The following is a 21,737-nucleotide window of genomic DNA, read 5'->3' on the forward strand; positions in this document are numbered from 1 at the left end:
TTCTCTCAGGACATGACAAGTTGTTTGATTTTGACAAAGCTGAATATTAAAAAGGCAACCCTCATTCTTGAAATAAACACTGTGCCGCAGAAGAAAAACTTCTCACGATGAACCGAGCGGCTGAGCCACTCACGGCAGTGCTGCTCACGGCTGTGTATGGAAGTATTCCTCAGTCTTCCTGATCAACCGATACTGCTATTTCTTCATCAGATGAGGATAAATCCGAGAAATCAGCGCTGGACATAAATGGTGTCCCATGAAATCGTGCCTTTGTTGCGCCACGCAACACATCACATCTGCGCACGTAGGTCTTGTGACTCCCGAAAATGGCAGAGCCCCTGAAAATTCACAATTGTTGATAAAAAATCTTCTCAAAACACTATTAAATGAGGATTTAACATCACATTTTCAAGATAGAGTACATATTACATGACCTATTGGATACGTTGTTAATGCAAACCAGTGGATTTCCCCTTTAGACAAAGACAGAGTTTAATAGTTTTCCTGTGTACATGCCACCAATGTGCATTTGACAGGTATTACAAATTTCTATGGACCAAATTACATATTTACCAAACAGAATTTTTGAATGTTAACTAAAACTTGTGATTTGAGATTATTCTATTTTCTGAGGTAAATAAAGTCCTTTTTATGTAAAAGTATAAATAACCGGGTCGTTTTTATGAGCTGGTGATCTGATCATTAAGTAGCTATTTATATGATAACTTAATTGCCCATTCTTAAACTGATTATTTTATCCAGTAATCCTCACTACATCGTGGGGATTACATTCCAGTCAACCTCTGCAATAAATCAAATCTGTGAAATGCAAATACACTCAGCTAGGCATGATTTGTTGCAAGACACTTCTTTTTTTGCCAAAAGGAAGACAAGAAGCAGTAACTTCATCTGTATATATCAGTGAACATGTTTTTCCAGCCACATACAACGTAGACCTACAACAATAATGTTGTTTATCACACCTGGATTGAGGGATCATTTGACATTCCTCCTTGCAGATCCTACAGTTCTGTCAGGATGGATAGTGAATGTTGGTTGACACCCATTTTCAGGTGCCTCCAGGGATTCTCAATTGGGTTGGAGTCGGCCCTCTGGCTTGGACCTTTAAAAATAGTTCCATAGTTGTTCTGAGGTCTGTTATTTTAGCTGTGTGAAGTAAAGCAACTACATATCAACAAGCTTGAAGGAAATGTGAATAATGATACAACAAATCATCATGCATCAACAAAACAACATTCTCACAGTTATCCCAAAATTCATCCCCGGATTTAGAAAATCTATCACAAGCAGGTCATCGTCAAGTATGCAGCAGATTCACGGTGAGGAAAGTTAGTAATGGTCGACATCATCCAGGCAGTTGGGTCAGCCGTCATAGTCCGACCTTTATGACCTTGATGGTCAATCACTATACACGATGAGAGTGAACCAATGAGACCTTCGTGGACTCTTGATATGTGAACCCATGTAGCCCTTTCAGCAATCTTCACTGCAGTGTTGGTCACAAGGAGAACTTGAAAAGGGCCCAGTCAGCGCTTCTGCCTCCACCTTTTCCGCTCGAAGTTCTTTATCACTACAAAGTCACTGGGTTTGACGTCATGCAAGGGTCCATCTGCCGGCCTCGGTAGTGCTCCATAAACTTGTTTCCTGACATCAGAGACCAGGTTAGTCAAAGATGTGCAATACCTGATCAGATTGTCATTGCAAAGGTGTGTCCATCGGCAAGCCTGGAGGATGCAGTCCAACATTTGGAGGGTCTGCAAACAGAATCTCAAAAGGGGACAGATTGTGCTTTGGACGCACACACATCCTCATATACAGGGTGTCCATAAAGTGTCTTCACCATTTCAAAAAAATATTAAAAATGCAATTAATTACATATTTTATTCAGATTTGTTCTATTGTATTCAGCGTTTATTATAACTTTTTTTTTTTTTTTTACCTCTTTTAATACAGTTCTACATGGGTACCATTAGTTGCACGAAGCACATCAAGACGGTACTTGATTTCATGCCATGTTCGCTGTAGCATAGCCTCATCAATTGTGGCAATGGCATCAGTAATCCTTTGCTTTATTTAGGTCAGTAATGTCCCTTATCTTTGTTCGATACGCGATATCTTTAACATAGCGCCATAGAAAGAAGTCCAGGGGAGTGATATCTGGTGAACGTTCATCAATTGTGGCAATGGCATCAGTAATCCTTTGCTTTATTTAGGTCAGTAATGTCCCTTATCTTTGTTCGATACGCGATATCTTTAACATAGCGCCATAGAAAGAAGTCCAGGGGAGTGATATCTGGTGAACGTAGCGGCCAAGGAATTGGACCATCCCTTTCAATGTTTGGAAATGTTTTATTGAGGAATCATCGAACATGCACAACCCAATGTGTTTGTGCACCATCTTGCTGAAAAATGATGGTTGGTTGAAGGTCATTCAGTTGTGGTGCCACATATTCAGTGAAAAGGTCAAGGTAAAACATTTGCAGAAATTGATGTCTCGGTGAAGAAAAAAGGACCAATTATTTGATTGCACATGATCCCACACCACACATTTACATTTGGGCTTTTACGCTCAATTTATCTAGTCAAGTTTGGTTGTTCTGATCCCCAGATTCTCACATTCTGTTTGTTCAGTTTCCCTGAAACATGAAAGGTTGCCTCATCACTAAAACAAGCTCGTCATCCTCAGAAATTCGTTCCAGCACGTTAACTGCAAACCTTTTCGTCTTGGTTTATCATTTGGCTCGATTACCTGTAAGAGTTGCACTTTGTAAGCGTAAAATCTTAAAGGTCAAGTGTCATCAAACAGATGATTTTTGGTATATTATTAATGAAAACCCCACAGCCAATATGGTCCCATGTGTTTTTTCACCACAAAACATGACTTTGACGTATAAAGCTTTTTGTAACTCCCGCCATGAAAATACTCTCAAGGGATTTGTTTTCGAGAAGCAGGAAAGGACGTAAAGGACAGTGGCGCCCCCAAGTGGACTTGTTTGTTTCCATTAGTTTTACCTCCGGGAAGGTAGCTCGTTGTTCCTTCGTCTTAGCCAAAATGCCGGCTCATTGCATTGCTGGACATTGCTTGAACACTCGGGAGAATGGAATTACCCTTCATAAGTTTGAAAGAGACCCTGTTCGTTGTGAAAAATGGATTGCAGGGGTGCAGAGGAAGAGAGCTTCATGGGTTCCAAATAACAGGTAGGTGTGCGTACAGCTCCAAAAAAAACCCAAATAGTTTGGGGCGGACCACGTAATCGGTCTATCTCATAATGTAACAAAAGATCCGCGTATGAAATGTGTCGATGTGCACGTCGCCCAGCTAACAATGTCTCGATAGTGTTCATCGAGTACTGCGGCAACTTTGAACATACCCCTAAAGCAACATAGCCAGGCTCCACCTCCTCCTTATATGCCACCATGGGCTCCGAAACTTAGCCACACCGGCTGAGGCGCCACGTTTGGAGGTCACAGCTTCTGCAAAGGCTGCGCGTCGGGCTTTGCGACAGGGGCAGCTCTGAAGAACCCAGCCGAGAACGCGTTACTCAATCGCGTGCGCGCATAAAGCGCCCCGGCTCGACTGTGACTAAAGCAGCACCGCTCGGCTCTGTCATAAGCCACACCAGCCGGAGTGGATCTGACGGGATGCAGTTTGGCCGTGATCGGATATCATCTGAATATGGCTCGAAACAATAGTGTAATATTGCCCTGTGGGCTCGAAGCAATATTGCCCCGGTAACGTCACAAAATTCACTTTGTGGTGTTGTCCTTTTCGAAAAGAGCTTCAGTGTCAGAAGGGGCCTCGGAAAAATGCGAATATCTGTTGTTCGGCTTCCGTAGTAGCAGGTACTGCGCGTTTTCAACGGTGGAAGTGACCATGACGTCAAGGACAGAGGACGCGACTAATTTGGCGACCACTTGGATGTCGAGGGACACTTAATTGCGCAACTTTGTGCATGGATGATGCGCTCTCCGCTCACTTTTTTTTTTCGTATAGACATTGAAGTGAATACTGTTACATGTATTTTTCATTACAATATATATTTTAGAATGTTTATAGGGATAACACCCGGGCTTTAAGTTCTTGTGTAAGAACTTGTGCACTGTTGAACGCCGTAGCTCTAACTGTGTGCCAGCAGTATGGATAGACTTTGTGGGAGAACAAGAAAAGGATTGTCTTACACGATCGATTGTTTTCATTAAATGTTCTTGGTCGCCCACTCCTTCCTTTCTCTAACACAATCCCTGCCTCCATCAATTTCTTGTGCCATGCACGAATTGACGGACGTGATGGTGGATCTCTTCCATACTTAGTTCTGTAGTTTCGCTGAGTGCCTATCTGATTTTGTTTCAATAAACCATGACACACATTGCGCCTTCTCTTGAGGGGTAGCCATTTTTAGGGGTTCGTTCAAAATCACCTCTTTCAGAAACAGGCTCCTTGATATACTCAAATGCAGTATGACTAAAAAAAACTTTAATAAACTCTAAATACAATAGAACAAATGTGAAAAAAGATCTAATCAATTGCATTTTTAATTAATATTTGATATGGTAAAGAGACTTCATGGACACTCTGTACATCTAGACAATATGCGGACACTTGATCCTATTTAATTTCCTTTCTTCTTTTTCTACTGCTCCGCCGGACTGAGGAGGGTAACTACAATGTGTTTTGAGGTTAAATTGAAGTCTGTCCAAAGGTTTAGTCATTATCAATGCAGTGCATGCTGACAGCAAACGGATGCTCCCATACAGTTTGGCAGTGAATGTTACTTTGCTCCCTGTATTTAAAATACAGAACTAGCTTTTTCTGCTCTGTATTCTGTGCTTTCATCATAGGCAGCCCTATGGGGACACAAACCAGTGCAATCTGTAGGCCGGTCCCAAGCCCGGATAAATGCAGAGGGTTGCATCAGGAAGGGCATCCGGCGTAAAAACTGTGCCAAACAAATATGAGCATTCATCTAAAAAAATCCCATACCGGATCGGTCGTGGCCCGGGTTAACAACGCCTGCCCCCGGCACTGCTAACCTGCAGGGCGTCGGTGGAAATTCAGCTACTGTGGGTCGAAGACAAAGAAGAGGAAACTGAATCCGTCAGAAGAAGAAGAGGAGGAATCCACAGATCATACGACTGAGTGTAGGGACTTTGAATGTTGGGACTATGACAGGAAAAGCCCAGGAGTTGGTTGACATGATGATTAAGAGAAAGGATGATGTACTGTGTATCTAAGAGAGCAGGTGGAAAGGTAGTAAGGATAGAATTTTGGAGCAGGGTTTAAATTATTCTACCACGGAGTAGATAGGAAGAGAAATGGAGTCGGGGTTATTTTAAAGGAAGAGCTGGCTAAGAATGTCTTGGAGGTGAAAACAGTATCAGATCGAGTGATGAGACTAAAATTTGAAAATGAGGGTTTTATGTATAATGTGGTTAGCAGCCATGCCCCACAGGTAGGATGTGACCTAGAGTTGAAAGAGAAATTCTGGAAGGAACTAGATGAAGTAGTTCTGAGCATCCCAGACAGCGAGAGAGTTGTGATTGGTGCAGATTGTAATGGACATATTGGTAAAGGAAACAGGGGCGATGAAGAAGTGATGGGTAAGTACGGCATCCAGGAAAGGAACTTTGAAGGGCAGATGGTGGTGGACTTTGCAAAAAGGATGGAGATGGCTGTAGTGAACACTTATTTCCAGAAAAGGGAGGAACATATAGTGACCTACAAGAGCAGAGGTAGAAGCAGGCAGGTGGATTATATTTTGTGCAGACGATGTAATCTGAAGATTACTGACTGTAAAGTAGTGGTAGGGGAGAGTGGAGCTCGACAGCATAGGATGGTGGTGTGTAGGATGACTCTGGTGGTGGGTAGGAAGATTAAGAAGACAAAGGTAGAGCAGAGAACCATGTGGTGGAAGTTGAGAAAGGAAGAATGTTGTGCGGCCTTTCGGAAAGAGGTGAGACAGGCTCTCGATGGACAGGAGAAGCTCCCGGAAGACTGGACTACGACAGCCAAGGTAATCAGAGAGACAGGCAGGAGAGTACTTGGTGTGTCTTTTGGTTGGAAAGGGGAGAAGGAAACTTGGTGGTGGAACCCCAAAATCCAGGGAGTTATACAAGCAAAGAGATTAGCAAAGAAGAAGTGGGACACTGAGAGGACTGAGGAGAGGCGAAAGGAGTACACCGAGATGCGACGTAGGGCAAAGGTAGAGGTGGCAAAGGCTAAACAGGAGGCGTATGAAGACATGTACACCAGGTTGGACACGAAAGAAGGAGAAAAGGATCTCTACAGGTTGGCCAGACAGAGGGATAGAGATGGGAAGGATGTGCAGCAGGTAAGGGTGATTAAGGATAGAGACGGAAATGTATTGACTGGTGCCAGAAGGGTGCTAAATAGATGGAAAGAATACTTTGAGAAGTTGATGAATGAAGAAAATGAGAGAGAAGAAAGAGTTGAAGACGCAAGTGTGAAGGACCAGGAAGTGGCAATGATTAGTAAAGGGGAAGTTAGAAAGGCACTACAAAGGATGAAAAATGGAAAGGCAGTTGGTCCTGATGACATACCGGTAGAGGTATGGAAGCAATTTGGAGAGATGGCTGTGGAGTTTTTGACCAACTTATTCAACAGAATACTAGCGGTCAAAAAGATGCCTGAAGAATGGAGGAAAAGTGTTCTCGTTCCCATTTTTAAGAACAAAGGCGATTTTCAGAGCTGTGGGAATTATAGAGGAATAAAGTTGATGAGCCACACAATGAAGTTATGGGAAGGAGTAGTGGAAGCTAGACTCAGGACAGAAGTAAGTATCTGCGAGCAACAGTATGGTTTCATGCCGAGAAAGAGTACCACAGATGCACTATTTGCCTTGAGGATGCTTGTGGAAAAGTACAGAGGTCAGAAGGAGCTACGTTGTGTCTTTGTAGACCTAGAGAAAGCCTATGACAGTACCAAGAGAGGAACTGTGGTACTGCACGCGGAAGTCTGGTGTGGCAGAGAAGTATGTTAAAATAGTACAGGACATGTATGATGGCAGCAGAACAATGGTGAGGTGTGCCTTAGGTGTGAAAGAAGAATTTCAGGTGGAGGTGGGACTGCACCAGGGATCAGCTCTGAGCCCCTTCCACCCTTTGCAGTGGTAATGGATAGGCTGACAGATGAGGTTAGACTGGAATCCCCTTGGACCATGATGTTCGCAGATGATATTGTGATATGCAGTGAAAGCAGGGAGCATGCAGAGGAACGGAGGAACAATTAGAAAGATAGAGACATGCACTGGAAAGGAGAGGAATGAAGATTTGCCGAAGTAAAACAGAATATATGTGCGTGAATGAGAGAGGTGGAGGGGGAAGAGTGAGGCTACAGGGAGAAGAGATAGCAAGGGTGGAGGACTTCAAATATTTAGGTGTCAAGAGTCCACAGCAATGGTGAGTGTGGTAAAGAAGTGAAGAAACGAGTCCAAGCAGGTTGAAACAGCTGGCGGAAGGTGTCTGGTGTGTTATGTGACAGAAGAGTCTCTGCCAGGACGAAGGGCAAAGTTTACAAAACAGTGGTGAGGCCGGCCATGATGTACGCATTAGAGACGGTGGCACTGAGGAAACAACAGGAAGCAGAACTGGAGGTAGCAGAAATGAAGATGTTGAGGTTCTCACTCGGAGTGACCAGGTTGGATAGGATTAGAAATGAGCTCATTAGAGGGACAGCCAAAGTTCAATGTTTTGGAGATAAGATTCAAGAGAGCAGACTTCGATGGTTTGGACATGTTCAGAGGCGAGAGGGTGAGTATATTGGTGGAAGGGTGCTGAGGATGGAGCTGCCAGGCAAAAGAGCGAGAGGAAGACCAAAAAGAAGGTTTATGGATGTGGTGAGGGAAGACATGAGGGCAGTTGGGGTTAGAGAGGAAGATGCGGAAGATAGGCTAAGATGGAAAAAGATGACACGCTGCGGCGACCCCTAACGGGACAAGCCGAAAGGAAAATAAGAACATTCTGTGCTTTCATCTCAGTGTGAAAGTGTGCCAAGGTGGAACTTCAACATTACTAATTGATTAATTGATCAATTTCATTGACTAAATTTAAAAAAAATAAACTTCCATCAGAAGACAACAGTCACACTCACAACCACACCTAGGGGCAATTTTAAGTCTCCAATTAATGTTGCATGTTTTTGGAATGAGGGAGGAAACCGGATAGAGGAGAGAAAACCCATGCCGGCACAGGAAGAACATGCAAAGTCCAAACGGAGGTGGGCATTTGAACCCCGGTCCTCAGAACCGTGCCGCATACCCATTTACAAGCGGGGGAAATTACTTTCCTCTGCTGTGAGGGCCTCAGAGAAGAGCTGCTCTTCCGTATTCAGAATAACCAGATGTTGTTTCCTCAGGCATCTGTTTAGTAGGTAAAGAAGTACCACATTCATACCTAGGCCCCGTAGCTCAGTGGTTAGAGCACTGGTTTGTTAAACCAGGGGTTGTGGGTTCATATCCCACTGGGGCCTCCACTCCCTGAGATGGGTTGTGTCCGGAAGGGCATCCGGCGTAAAAATTGTGCCAAACATATATGTGCGTTCATCTAAGATGACACGCTGTGGCAACCCCGAAAGGGACAAGCCGAAAGAAATTGCTTACTCACATTCATACCTATGGGGAAGTTAGTGTTCTATCAACCCAGCATGCGTGTTTTGGGGATGTCGGAGAAAATCGAGAGTACCTGGAGAACTACGAGGGCTGATGTGCTTGCCAGACAACAACTGTGCTGCCAGATATTCATCACTTGTAATTTTCAGACTATTTAGGTAAAAGTATATAATATCAAATGGCTTCCCTGATAATCTGCAGCAGCACTCTGGTTGGAAACAATTAGCATTAGTCAGTGGGCTATTGGCACCACAGCTGTCGAGCAGTGGCTTCGAAGTTCTGAGGAGTATGGGTCAAATCCCGGCCTCTCCCCGTATGGAGTTTGCATTTTCTCCCTGTGCGGGTTTCCTCCAGGCACACTGATTTCCTTCCACATACCAAAAAACATGCATTCATTGAAGACTCTAAATTGCCCCTTGGTGCGATTGTGAGAGTGGCTTGTCTGTTTCTGTGTGCCCTACGATTGGCTGGCAACACGTTCAGGTTGTGCCCAGCCTCCTGCCCGTTGACAGCTGCGATAGGCTCCGGCACTCCCGCGACCCTTGTGAATGGATGGATGGATGGATGGATGGATGGATGGATGGATGGATGGATGGATGGAAGTGGGCCATTAAAACAGATTTTTCGATTAAATCAGTATTCTCCAATACACTGGAATAGGTCATTGGACAAATTAATCTTTACCTCAGGAAAATGTCATGTTGATAAACCTCATGCTACTGTATCTGACTTAACAGTTTTACAGTAAACTTTATAAACAACTAAATCGGGGCTTTGAATCAATCACACATGAACTGTTTTCTTGAAAGGTTTAGCCTTTATAAACAACTAAATCGGGGCTTTGAATTTGAGAATGATGAGAGTATTTACAGATCACAAGTTTGGTATGATACTTTAATGGGCAATATTTATCAAATACGATTAATGGATTTGAAAAAAAAAACGTAGTTAGCTTTTTGGATGATCCAACTCAGTTTCTGTTTTGAACGAACTGGTCGGCAAACACATTCAGTATCATAATCAAGCATCATTTGCTGCCATAGTTTTCCAAGGCACCTTTTAATACTCCTCTCCTTCCTCTCCCTGATCATCAACTGAATCAGCCCCAACCTCCTCGTAGTCCTTCTCTAGAGCCGCCATATCCTCTCTGGCCTCAGAGAACTCACCCTCCTCCATCCCTTCACCTACATACCAGTGAACAAAAGCACGTTTGGCATACATTAGATCAAACTTGTGGTCGAGGCGAGCCCAGGCCTCTGCAACGGCTGTTGTGTTGCTCAGCATACACACAGCTCTTTGTACTTTGGCCAGGTCTCCTCCAGGCACCACAGTGGGTGGCTGGTAGTTGATGCCTACCTTGAAACCAGTGGGGCACCAGTCCACGAACTGGATGGTGCGCTTGGTTTTGATTGTGGCAATAGCAGCATTAACATCTTTGGGCACCACATCACCACGGTACAAAAGGCAACATGCCATGTACTTGCCATGACGAGGGTCACATTTCACCATCTGATTGGCTGGCTCAAAGCAGGCATTGGTAATATCAGCTACAGTTAATTGCTCATGGTAAGCCTTCTCAGCAGAGATGATAGGCGCGTAGGTAGCCAAAGGGAAGTGGATACGAGGATACGGTACCAAGTTGGTCTGAAACTCTGCTAAATCAACATTGAGGGCACCGTCGAAACGAAGGGAAGCCGTGATAGAGGAGGTGATCTGACTGATCAGTCTATTAAGATTGGTGTACGTAGGACGCTCCATGTCTAGGTTTCTGCGGCAGATATCATAAATGGCCTCATTATCCACCATGAAGGCACAGTCAGAGTGCTCGAGGGTGGTGTGTGTGGTTAGGATGGAGTTGTAGGGCTCTACTACAGCCGTGGACACCTGTGGCGCAGGATAGATAGAGAACTCCAACTTGGATTTCTTCCCGTAGTCCACAGACAGACGCTCCATCAACAGAGAAGTGAAGCCAGACCCGGTGCCCCCACCAAAGCTATGGAACACCAGGAAGCCCTGAAGGCCAGTGCACTGGTCAGCCTGATGATACAGAGGGAAATGTATTGGAGATTTTTTTTTTTTTTTTGGTAATCACAAGTTACTGTTCACTTCAGTTCTTACCAGTTTTCGTATTCTGTCTAACACTAGGTCAATTATTTCCTTGCCAATGGTGTAGTGACCACGGGCATAGTTGTTGGCAGCGTCCTCCTTGCCAGTGATCAACTGTTCAGGGTGAAAGAGCTGTCGATAGGTTCCAGTGCGAACCTCGTCTAAGATCAAATCCATGCAACAACTTCATTTTTAGTGCAGTTTAATATTTAGTTATGTTTTTGTTCATGTTTAGTTGAGTTATGATGAAAGGATGTTCAGATATGAGCAACTTTACCAATGACTGTGGGCTCCAGGTCAACAAAGACAGCTCTGGGAACGTGCTTTCCTGCTCCGGTCTCACTAAAGAAAGTGTTGAAGGAGTCGTCTCCACCTCCAATCGTCTTGTCACTGGGCATCTGTCCATCTGGCTGGATTCCATGTTCCAGGCAGTAAAGCTCCCAACAGGCATTGCCAATCTGAACACCAGCTTGTCCAACATGCACTGAGATACACTCACGCTGCGGGAAGGAAAATAATGTTAAGGGGATTTGTGGCGCTGTCAAAAACTAATGACGTCTATTTAATTCAACCTCAATTTTTTTTCCCAGACATTTTCACTCTAGTTTAAATACATGTTGGTTCCTTATAAAGTTTTGTTTCAGCCCGTATCATTTTGAAAATGATGTTGTTGAATGCCTGTCAGAACCAGAGAGCTGTCAATTAATTGTTTCCTTTGTTGTGACACGATTGTGATGTCAGCAATGTTGACTGTAGGATCTCTAAACTCTGATCAATGTTTTCACCGCTATTCCCAGCATGAATCACTAAAGATGGTCTCCTGCTCCTTTGCTTGTGATGGAGGTCACTCGTGGCAGGTTCCTGTTCTTCCCCTTTGATCCTAGACACCCACTTTTTGACTGTGCTGAATCTAATTGAAACCTACAACCTTTTGAAAATGTTATGTAGTTATTATTCCCCTTCCACAGCAAGAAATTACATCAAAGCCCTTGGGTTCCGACGGGCATCAAATAATGACTTTATTTCCGAAAGTACTGAGAGGATGAGGGCAATTTTAAAACATTGAAAAACCTTCAAAGATGTATTTGAGCTCAACACCTTGAATGTTTGTTTTTAATTGTAGGTAAAATTCAAAATGGCCCCTCATAGATTAGTACAGCAATATTTTTTTTTATGTGTGATTTGAAATCCAGATTAAAAACCATTTTTCTCGTGTCGAGTACTGTACTTCCACTTTTCAGTGATATTTCTTGCACTAAAAGCTGTTTTAATTACGTTTTTAATTTTGAAATGCTTGTATTTTTGTATTTGAATGCTTTTAATCATGTAAAGCGCATTGAGTTACCTTGTGTATGTGTTGCTTTGTGACAACCCTTGATGGAACTAGCTGAAAGTCGCAACAACACTAAGTTTCAAGGGAACGCCACTCAATGCTAGAACTCCCAGGATTTTCCATGCCCCTTGTTCCATAAAAAAAGATAACCAAAATGACTAGATGGTTCAGTTATAATTTTGAGGGAGTCAGGGTAATAAATTTAATGTGTTATACAACAACAAAAATTTGAGGAAATAATTATCTTCTTTAATATATTATTTTACTGGCTGAAAGAAATTTGTGACCTGTATCTCATTCAGCGGCAACGGAAGGAATACAACGGCTTCACTGAAGCAGCTGAAGGACAAAAGGATTCTCCAGTTGTACCTAAACAAGCAAGACGAGGACACAAGGTGCAATTGGAGTCACCAGTGTCACTCAAACAATCAGGGGAACAAATGAAGACTGAGATTAGGGGACACTTGGCACTCCCACACACTCCCCTGCCCCATTGGAGCAAAGACCAACACAAAACTCACTCTCTGCTAGCCTAAATACCTTGTTAGGTGTGACAGACGGGATGAAAGCAATTATCAAAATTGTAATCCAGTGTACACCATGCCAAGATCTCCCTCCCATCCCCCTCTTGCTTGAAACCAATATCCACTAATATGCAAAGAGCCCGTCCTCCACCCATGAAAGATCTTATCTTCAAATCTGACCGATAACAGTGGTGTATTTTCCAGAATAAGTCAGACCCTATGGAGAAGAGGCATTTTTCCTCCCTGTAATGACAAAGGACAAAAAGATGATTGAAGAACTATTGCATAAAGAAAGTGGAAGTACGATCTTATTAGGGATGAAATGTAAACCTATCAACTATTGTCTCCAGTTATCTTTGCGAGACTAGCTAAATTAAATATCAGGTCACCAGGTAAGTGACGTGATTGATTAATGACAGCATAACAGCAGATCATCAGGACAGTTTATAACCACACGAAATGGGTTTTATGGAAAGTAGATGTAATTTCAGTTTAAATGAGGCAACACCAGCAATTTTCAAGTTTAAGGACAAATGTCGAACAGGATAAAAAAAAAAAGGTGGTCGTATTGCTGCGACTTTTAAATCATCATTTCAGTGTTGAGAATTATACGGATGTTTTAAGAACTTTTGAATATCTGTTTCTAGTAAAAGGTGATCCAAAAGTGATTGTTCTCATAATGTATATATCGCCAAGATAAAACTGAGCATCTACAGAGGCTTTCTCAGAACTCCTATCAATTATTTGTCCTGACAACAACTATTTCATCGTAACGGGGGACTTAAACATTCATGTTGACAACGGAAAAGTATTCTAAATAACTTAACTCTAACCTACCGAGCTACCCACCCTAACTCTCTGCTATACTGGACACATTTGACCTCCCTTGGCCTACAGTCAAGGTCGCATCTTAGACTTGGTCATCTCTGAGGATGTTGAAATTCTATGATTTCACATTAGAGATGTGGCTATTTCTGATCATTTTTATTTCAGACAGCATCTATGTTTCCAAGAAAAACTACATCAATGAGAGTACCACCTCTAGGTTTATGGAGAGTTTATGTCACAAATTGTGAATGCTGAGACAGTTGAACATTTGGATAATTCCAAATGGAAATCTTAAATGTCATGAATACTGTCGCTTCTTTTAAAATTAAAATAATCTTGGATTGACCTACACCGTGGAGCACCACTATGATGTAAAGATCTTTATGTCAAAGTGTAAGAAAGCAGAATGGAAATTAAGAAAAAGTTAACTCTGAATTGACTATGTTAAAGATAGACTTTTCTGAAATCATTAGTAAGAACCTCAATAATAATCGCACTCTGTTTGATGTGGTTGACAAACTCCCCATCATGAATCAAGATAGCTCCAGAACAAAGATAACTCCAATGAATTTGCCTCTTTTGGTGTAAAATACAATTTATCACGTAACAGCACAAATCAGGAAGGTAATAAAATTATGGTGTACCTGAGGCCACCCAGAAAAAAAAACACAATGTCAGAATTCACAAAAAATGAAGAGATAACAGTTGAGCAGCTGAAACAATGAACAGGTCTATGCTAGGTGATTTGCAGCAAATAATCAACTGGTCACTTCAAAGTAGCTGCCATTAACCCCCTTCTAAATAATGGAATGCTGCACACTTCCATGTTAGCAAACTAAAGACTGATCACAAATCTCTCCTTCATAGCCATGACTGTAATCAAAGTAAAAAAACTATTTTGAATCAAGTCAGCAATTTCTTGACAGCAGCAGTTTGGTGAAAAAAGGTCCACTGTTGGAACACATTAGAAAATAGAGGAAGCTAAACATGACAGTCAATCTCAATCGGAGTGGAGCCCCATGCAAGATATCACCTTGTGGGGTCTCAATGATCCTTAGAAAGGATGACCTGAAATGAGCTGGGACCACCGTTTCCAAGGTGACTGTTGGTAATACACAAAGACGTCATGGTTTGAAATCATGCACGGTATGGAAGGTTCCCCTGCTTAAACCAGCACGTTTCAAGGACCATCCTACATTTGCCAATGACCATTTGTATGATACAGAGGAGTCATGGGAGAACGTTTTGTGGTCAAATGAGATCAAAATTGAACTTTTTGGTCATAATTACACTAACCGTGTTTGGAGGAAGACGAATGATGAGTTCAATCCCAAGAACACCATCCCTAATGTGAAGCATAGGGGTGGTAGCATCATGCTTTGGGGGTGTTTTTCTTTACATGGGACAGGACAACTGCACTTTATTAAGGAGAGGATGACCGCGGCCATGTATTTTGAGATTTTGGGGAAGAACCTCTTTCGCTCAGTCAGAGCATTGAAGATGTGTCGTAGCTGGGTCTTTCAATGACCCGAAGCACACTGCGAGGAAAACCAAGGAGTGGCTCCATAAGAAGCATATCAAGGTTCTGGCATGGCCTCGCCAGTCTCCAGACCTAAACTCAATAGAAAATCTTTGGGGGGAGATGAAACTCCGTGTTTCTCAGCGACAGCTCAGAAACCTGTCTGATCTAGAGAAGATCTGTGTAGAGGAGTGGACCAAAATCCTTCCTTCAGTGTGTGCAAACCTGGCGAACTACAGGAAACGTTTGACCTCTGTAATTGCGAACAAAGGCTACTGTACCAAATATTAACAATTGTTTTCTCAGGTGTTCAAATACTTATTTGCAGCTGTATCACACAAATAAATCGTAAAAAAAAAAACAATATATTGTGATTTCTGGATTTTTCTTTTTAGATCTCTTTCAGAGTGGACATGCACCTAAAATGAAAATATCGGACCCCTCCATGATTTCTAAGTGGGAGAACTTGTAATATAGCAGGGTGTTGTAATACTTATTTTCTTCACTGTAGGGATGCCAAACAACAACAGACTTCTAGCTACAATCACAAATTCAAATAAGTGTGGTGAGATATTCGGTTCCTTTGTTGTCTCATTTCAGACTACAACAAAATTAGTTTCCAAAGGGGTCACTAAAGCTCAATCCACAATCCAGCCAGTACCCGCCCAGCCCGAGAGTGGAAGAATGGCCCTTGTTTGTTGGAAAGGAGGGCGGATAGGGCCACACAACAAGGTGGGAATGTAGGGAGCAACGACTGATCATGAGAGGGGAGCCCCAACACCAAACATTCATCCAGCCTAGAGGGAGCCAGCCTCAGGAGCACCACTATGCAGCAACGTGAGAAGTCACCTCCACCCATGTTACTATGACTGCCAGGTCCCTGAACAGTCATCGGGCCTACATCGTGTATCAGTGCCACGACTCTCAGTGGTGTGGTGCATTAAAATCTGGAGAAGCCAAAAAGTAAAAAAGACATATTCATGACCGACCCTCCCTCGGAGATAGCTGTATGTTGTGCATTAAAAATATGAGGATAAATTTGTATGATGCATTAAAAATCCAGGGGAGGGGGTAGAGCGGAGGGGCAGTGTGCACGGACTAGGAGACAGCAGATGTGATGAAACCCAGTCCGACACCCACACCCTCCTGACCTCAAACCAGTCATTCCAGTATATTTGGAGGGCACTGTAGAACAAGTTGAGCTTTGAGATCAACAGAATCAGGTCAAACAGTGGAGCATAGAGTCTCCCCCACTGACCCCTCCCACCCCCCAAAAAAAAAAAAAACAGTAAGGAATATTTTACTGTTACGTTGCACACAAATGGAATAAGTTGTCAACTGATGTGACAATAGTGTTGTTTTTTTTTAAGTCTGTTAAAAAAATGTTTTCCGTCATGCTTTTAAGTGTTTACACTTTTAAAATTTTGCCGTGTTGTTTTGTCTTATTTTCTCTTTGTTTAAAATATTTATAAGTTGCTTTGTTTGTCCTTTGTTGGTAGATGCTTTTAAGAATGTAACGCACCTTGTTTGTGAAATAATATAATAAATAAATTTGCTTTGCTTTAAAATGGATAATCCTATTGTCCCACAAAAAACAAATGTTCAAAATGTTCATGTATATTTGTTTGTATGTGTAAAAAAATATTGAATATTTCTTGATAATGCCTATTCTTATCAATTTCCATGTAAACTGTCTTAACTTCAGCAATTGAATATTGATATTTGTTATTTAGGTGAATTTCCAAAAGAAAGTTTGATGAAAGTTGCTATTCTGGCACCTTTTTTTTAAAACTTTGTTTCAGAAATAATGTTTTTGAGCAAATGAAAAACACTGACTAAGTCCCACCTTACGCCAGGTCAGTTTGAAAGCTTGAGTTTCAAAGAACAAACTCAAGGTGAAAAATTCTATGAAACTCACCATATTTCCTGACGGAGAGAGGTCTCTGAAAGAATAAACAGCAGTTCAGACTGAGAAGAACATGATTAAGTTCATTTATTCATAAAGTGCCAGAGATGTCACTGTTGTGCTGTTTTTATTGCCCTGCTACGAAACAAATTCTTATTTAGGAAAAACAAAAACTTGTTATTGTGCACTCACCAAAGAAGTAACATTTTGTATTAATGAGGATAATTGGTGTAGAAAATGAATGGAAATCGACAGAGTGTTGCCCTCATTCACATCTGTTAGCGTGTGCTGTTTTTATTGGAAATATAAGGCCTGTCATGATACTTTGTTAATTTATTGTTTGATATGTATAATCACTGATAATTTGACAACTTTTGTGTTTATAAACAAGATTCCCGTCTCAGAAAAGCTCTGTCGCGAGCTGCCTTATTTACTTGTGTGAAGAATGATGCCACCCTTCATTTATATCAGGGCTCAGCAACCTTTTTGAGGCTGAGGCTACTTCGTGAGCACCGATTGTATGAAGGGCTACGTGCCCTGTTTGCGGCAAATTTTAGACTCAGTTAATTACATGTACAAACAATATTTTTGTTTTAATTTATTATTGTAAATGACATTACATGTATTTTAAAATTTTAATTCACGCAAGCAAGTCAGATTCAGAATTTAAAGCACAAATAATAGTAACAATTTGTGGCCTATGGTATTTTTAGAACATACCTCAGGGGCGCCTTATATGGTCCTCGTGGGCTGCCATTTGCCCACGGGCACCGCATTGGTGACCCGATTTAGATCATGCATGTGCAGATAGAACTCCACTCCACATTACAGCACGCACATATGGAAAAAATGTACTTCTGAGCAGTTTGTCAAGATTTTTTGCCTCTAGTATTCAATCCCTGGGAATCCAATTCAAATACTGTCCACTAATTCTGAGTAAGGAAGTAATTTATATGCTGCATATACTTTCGATTTGAACTTCTAAACGTATTAAAATTGGAATAGAATGCTCCCTGCTCACTCGGCTAGTCTTCAAATCTTATTAATTTCAAACAGTAAGAGCCACATAACAAGAGTAAAGAAAACTAAACATGAATACCAGTTAGAATAACAATAGGAACAATACTGATTTGAAATCCAAATTAAGAATAAAAATAGGGCTTATTTTTCATGATTTCAGAGGCAGCAAAAAAACTTTTCATTGTGAGGTCATCTTTAAAAATGTGTTATTGTGACTGGGCGGTTGGTCTTCCATTTGATGATTCAACCATGTGTCTCGTTGACTGTGATCATTTGTAAAAAATAAATACCACGCAGCAATATTATGACCATTGTTGCTGATTTAAAAAAAAAAAATACAATATCCACGACATCTACTTCACTCATATTTTGTTTACTCATGAGTCAAATTAGGCGCAGCATGTTGAATTTTTTTTTTTTCCAAACAAAACTTTCATCTGACAACATAGTTGAAAAAGGCAATTGTCAAGCATCATTTCACATTGAACTGAGTCTGGAGCTTACCGATCACGAACTCGAGCAATCACACTGTGACACTAAATACGTGATCTGTTTGGACGCACTTTGTACAAGAGCTTGAAAACCTCTTATGATCGCACGCAGACTTTAAACAAAGAAGTTGCACGTGAGGTCGTCTGTTGAATTTCGGAAGCGTATAGAAGCACTAAGCAAAAGATGCCATAAAAGTGAAGTGCGTCAGAAAGGCCTCTACGGCGAATGACGTCATCATCGTGCGTTAAAACTCACAATACGTAAGACAATGGAAAAAAAAAAAGTAATAACGATGAAGTAAAATATAAACTGCTGTCAACGTATTGATATTAAAAAAGATTTTAATGCAAATATTTCTTGAACCTGTGAATTTTGGTTATCTTTAAACTATGGTCACGAAAATTATACCGTAGTTCAAAAATGTCCCACTCTTTTTGTAGGATACAATAAATATGCGTTCATCATGATTGGGACCCCTTCTTTTTTTTTTCATCTGTATAATGTCGTCAAAAATAGTTGGAGCTGTGCCAACCATTTTAATGTATATATATGAAATAACTAATTTAACTTGTTTTCAACTTACATGTCTTATTTTTTTTTTTTTTTTCAGTTTAGCAGCAGTGACAGCCTCCAAATGTATCCATCTTTTATCTTTTTGCACTCCTCAAATGCTATTTTCTCCCACACTTCCTATATAATTTGTTCAAGCTCTTGAACATTTGCAGGGTTCTTTTCCCCAAATGACATGTCAATTCCAGCTCTCCCCCAAAGATTGAAAACACACATCAGGACTTCTTGCTAGCAATTTTAAAACTTTTTGTTTTGTTTGTTTGTTTTCAACCATTCCTGTTCACTTTTAAATTTGTGCTTTAGGTCTTTGTTTTGCTGGAGGACCCTAGATCTTTGCCTCAAACCTAGCTTTCTTACAAAGGTAAGATGTGTCCCTTAAATGTCTTTATTTCCTCATTTCATGATACCACTCATGGTCAAGATCTCCAGTACCTAAAACAACATACAGGCCCACAACATAATGAATCCTCCACTATGCTTGACGACAGTTGGAAGGGTGTTCTTCGTATGACTAATTTTAGGATGACGAAAAAGTACAAATTTACACCTTATACAATATAAAGTCCTCCATAAAACACACTCTGCTCAATACAGTTTGTATAAAATGGGCTTGTCTTCGTGGAATATATGCACTCAATGCACTAAAAATACCTCAGACACCTATTTTCATGCCATTTGAGGATGCTCACCAATTCATTGCTTTTGGACTTTGGTTATGCAGAAAAAAACTCTTGTTTATTTTCAACTGCAGGTCCCAACTGCCCAAGGTTGTGAATACTTGATGACTTAGCATAATCGAAATTCCCAATAAATATTCACAAGCAATACTTGTTCAGAATCAGATTTATTGGCCAAGTATGTAACAACAGGAATTTCTACAGAATATATGACTAATACTAATACTGATTGGGCCAGCAGGATGTGAGGGTGTGTCCCAATAACGGCACAAGGGAGAAAATAGTAGGTCCGCTAATCAAGAATTTAATGACTTAACTTCAAGGGTGGGTAGGGTGGTACCGACAATCTATTCAGCGGTTTTGATTGTCCATTGCAGTCGGAGTTTTTCCTTTTTGTGGCAGCCCCAAACCAGACTGCTGGAGGTACACAGTACAGATAGGATGACCGCTGTTGGATATTTTATTTCTAAATCATCATTAACTTAAGTTAGTAATCTGACTCCAATTTGTGACCTTACCCAACTGCCACTCATCCAACAATATGCGCGCTCGTTCTGCAATAGAAAGGTATCAGGAAGCCGGCATTTTCACACACGAGTGGATTTATTCCTTCAACACACACCTGGGTCTCGGGTCCCTCTCACTACAACCCTGTACGTCTCTGTTGCCACCAGCAGACGCACTCTACATCCGAGTTTCCCAGAACAATTTTAAAGTACAATCTACTGATTCACTATTGGTTCTGTGTCTCCTTCAGGTATCCTTGGCACTCTCTCATTGGTCTCCTTTGGTACGCCGGATGTTGGCCCGACTCCTCCCCTGCAGAATCGCGTGCTGGCTCCTCCTGGTGGTGGTTTCCTGACAGTAGTTTTTCCACCAACTGCCTCTGAGTCCTCTGTCTCCACACCCTCCTTGCAGTTAGCACCGTCTGTTCTAAAACATTCCATTCTTGCACCACATACCCTGTTTCGTTCCACCAGTCACACACTCAGCACTTTACAGTCTCACACTTTCATACACAGGATGTAGCAACATCTAATGAACTACTTTAAGCTCAAACTCTTATATTCCTTTACTGTGTAGAACTGTCTCAGCAGCTCTTGTGACAGACTGTGCTCCCTCGGAGGCTGCAAGAAATACAACCTTTACTGGGCTTTTTTGAAGATGCAGTTGATGTTTGTCTCCCACTTCTGGTCCTGTGAGACAAATTCTCAAGAACTTGAAGGTCTCAACAGTTGACACATGACACTAGGAAAGTGTGAGGGGCAGCTGTGCTCATTGTTCTGAGGTCCTGGGTTCAATCACGGACCCGGCTACCAGTTTGAGACCGCTGGTCTCGACTCTAGATTTCTTTGCCTGCGTAGGGTGCCTTATGAAAATACCAAAAATATTTTCCCGAATTGTGCGTGCGGCTGTTTGCCTCTATGTGCCCTGCGATTGGCTGGCAACCAGTCAGGGCACATGGAGACAGATACTGTCGCACTCACAATTACACCTACAGCCACATGCATGTTTTTGAGATGTTGGAGGAAACCGGAGTGCCTGGAGAAAACCCACACAAATTGAATAAATAATCTAAGAACAACAATCTTGACAAAGAATGCAGAAGTCAAAAGTTTATTTTCACACTTGGAAAAATATTTTTGGTATTTTCATAAGGCACCCTACCCAGGCAAAGAAATCTAGAGTCGAGACCAGCGGTCTCAAACTGGTAGCCCATGAGATGAATTTTTGTGGGCCCCCACCTTCATATGAAATTTTAAAGCCCAACTGACACCAAAAGTATGATTTTTAGTTTGTTTTTAATGTTTAATGTTTTTAGTTAAAAAAAAAAAAAAGGCAGCCAGAATGGACCCATCTGTTTATTCACCACACAACATGATTTTGATGTACATAGCTTTTTGTCACTCCTGCCATGAAAATCCTCGCGAGGGAATTGTTTTGGAGAAGAAGCAAGAAGTGAAGTTTTTTTCAAGAAGCCCACACTGGCGGTTTTGTGTGTTCATACCAGTTTTACTGGTGCGAAAGTAGCAGAAGTAGTAGAAAGTTTCCCTGGGTGTTTGCCAAAATGCCATCTCATATTGGTGGATATAGGGGTTATGGATTCACTCGTCACA

General features: G+C 41.6%; 1 protein-coding gene and 1 non-coding gene across 2 annotated transcripts; one reads left to right on the forward strand and one right to left on the reverse strand.

Moving 5' to 3' along the window:
* The first annotated feature begins 8,433 nt into the window (after positions 1-8,433).
* Positions 8,434-8,506, forward strand: trnan-guu (transfer RNA asparagine (anticodon GUU)). The gene has a single exon. It is a non-coding gene; the product is annotated as a tRNA-Asn (tRNA).
* Positions 8,507-9,521: 1,015 nt separating this feature from the next.
* LOC133498594 (tubulin alpha-1C chain-like) lies at positions 9,522-18,600 on the reverse strand. Its single transcript, XM_061815644.1, has 5 exons — positions 18,386-18,600; positions 16,874-16,898; positions 11,029-11,251; positions 10,764-10,912; positions 9,522-10,682 (listed from the first exon to the last, which is right to left on the reverse strand). The coding sequence occupies exons 2-5, from the start codon at positions 16,874-16,876 to the stop codon at positions 9,705-9,707; spliced, it is 1,353 nt and encodes a 450-aa protein (XP_061671628.1). The 5' UTR covers positions 16,877-16,898; positions 18,386-18,600; the 3' UTR covers positions 9,522-9,704.
* Between the last annotated feature and the right edge of the window lie 3,137 nt (positions 18,601-21,737).

This window comes from Syngnathoides biaculeatus, chromosome 3 (assembly GCF_019802595.1).
Source record: "Syngnathoides biaculeatus isolate LvHL_M chromosome 3, ASM1980259v1, whole genome shotgun sequence".
Classification (NCBI taxonomy): domain Eukaryota; kingdom Metazoa; phylum Chordata; class Actinopteri; order Syngnathiformes; family Syngnathidae; genus Syngnathoides; species Syngnathoides biaculeatus.

Coding starts and splice junctions, on each gene's coding strand:
- LOC133498594 (XM_061815644.1), bottom strand. Junction 10,913..11,028: donor CCTGGAGCCCACAGTCATTG/GTAAAGTTGCTC, acceptor ATTTGATCTTAG/ACGAGGTTCGCACTGGAACC. Junction 10,683..10,763: donor TAGACAGAATACGAAAACTG/GTAAGAACTGAA, acceptor CTGTATCATCAG/GCTGACCAGTGCACTGGCCT.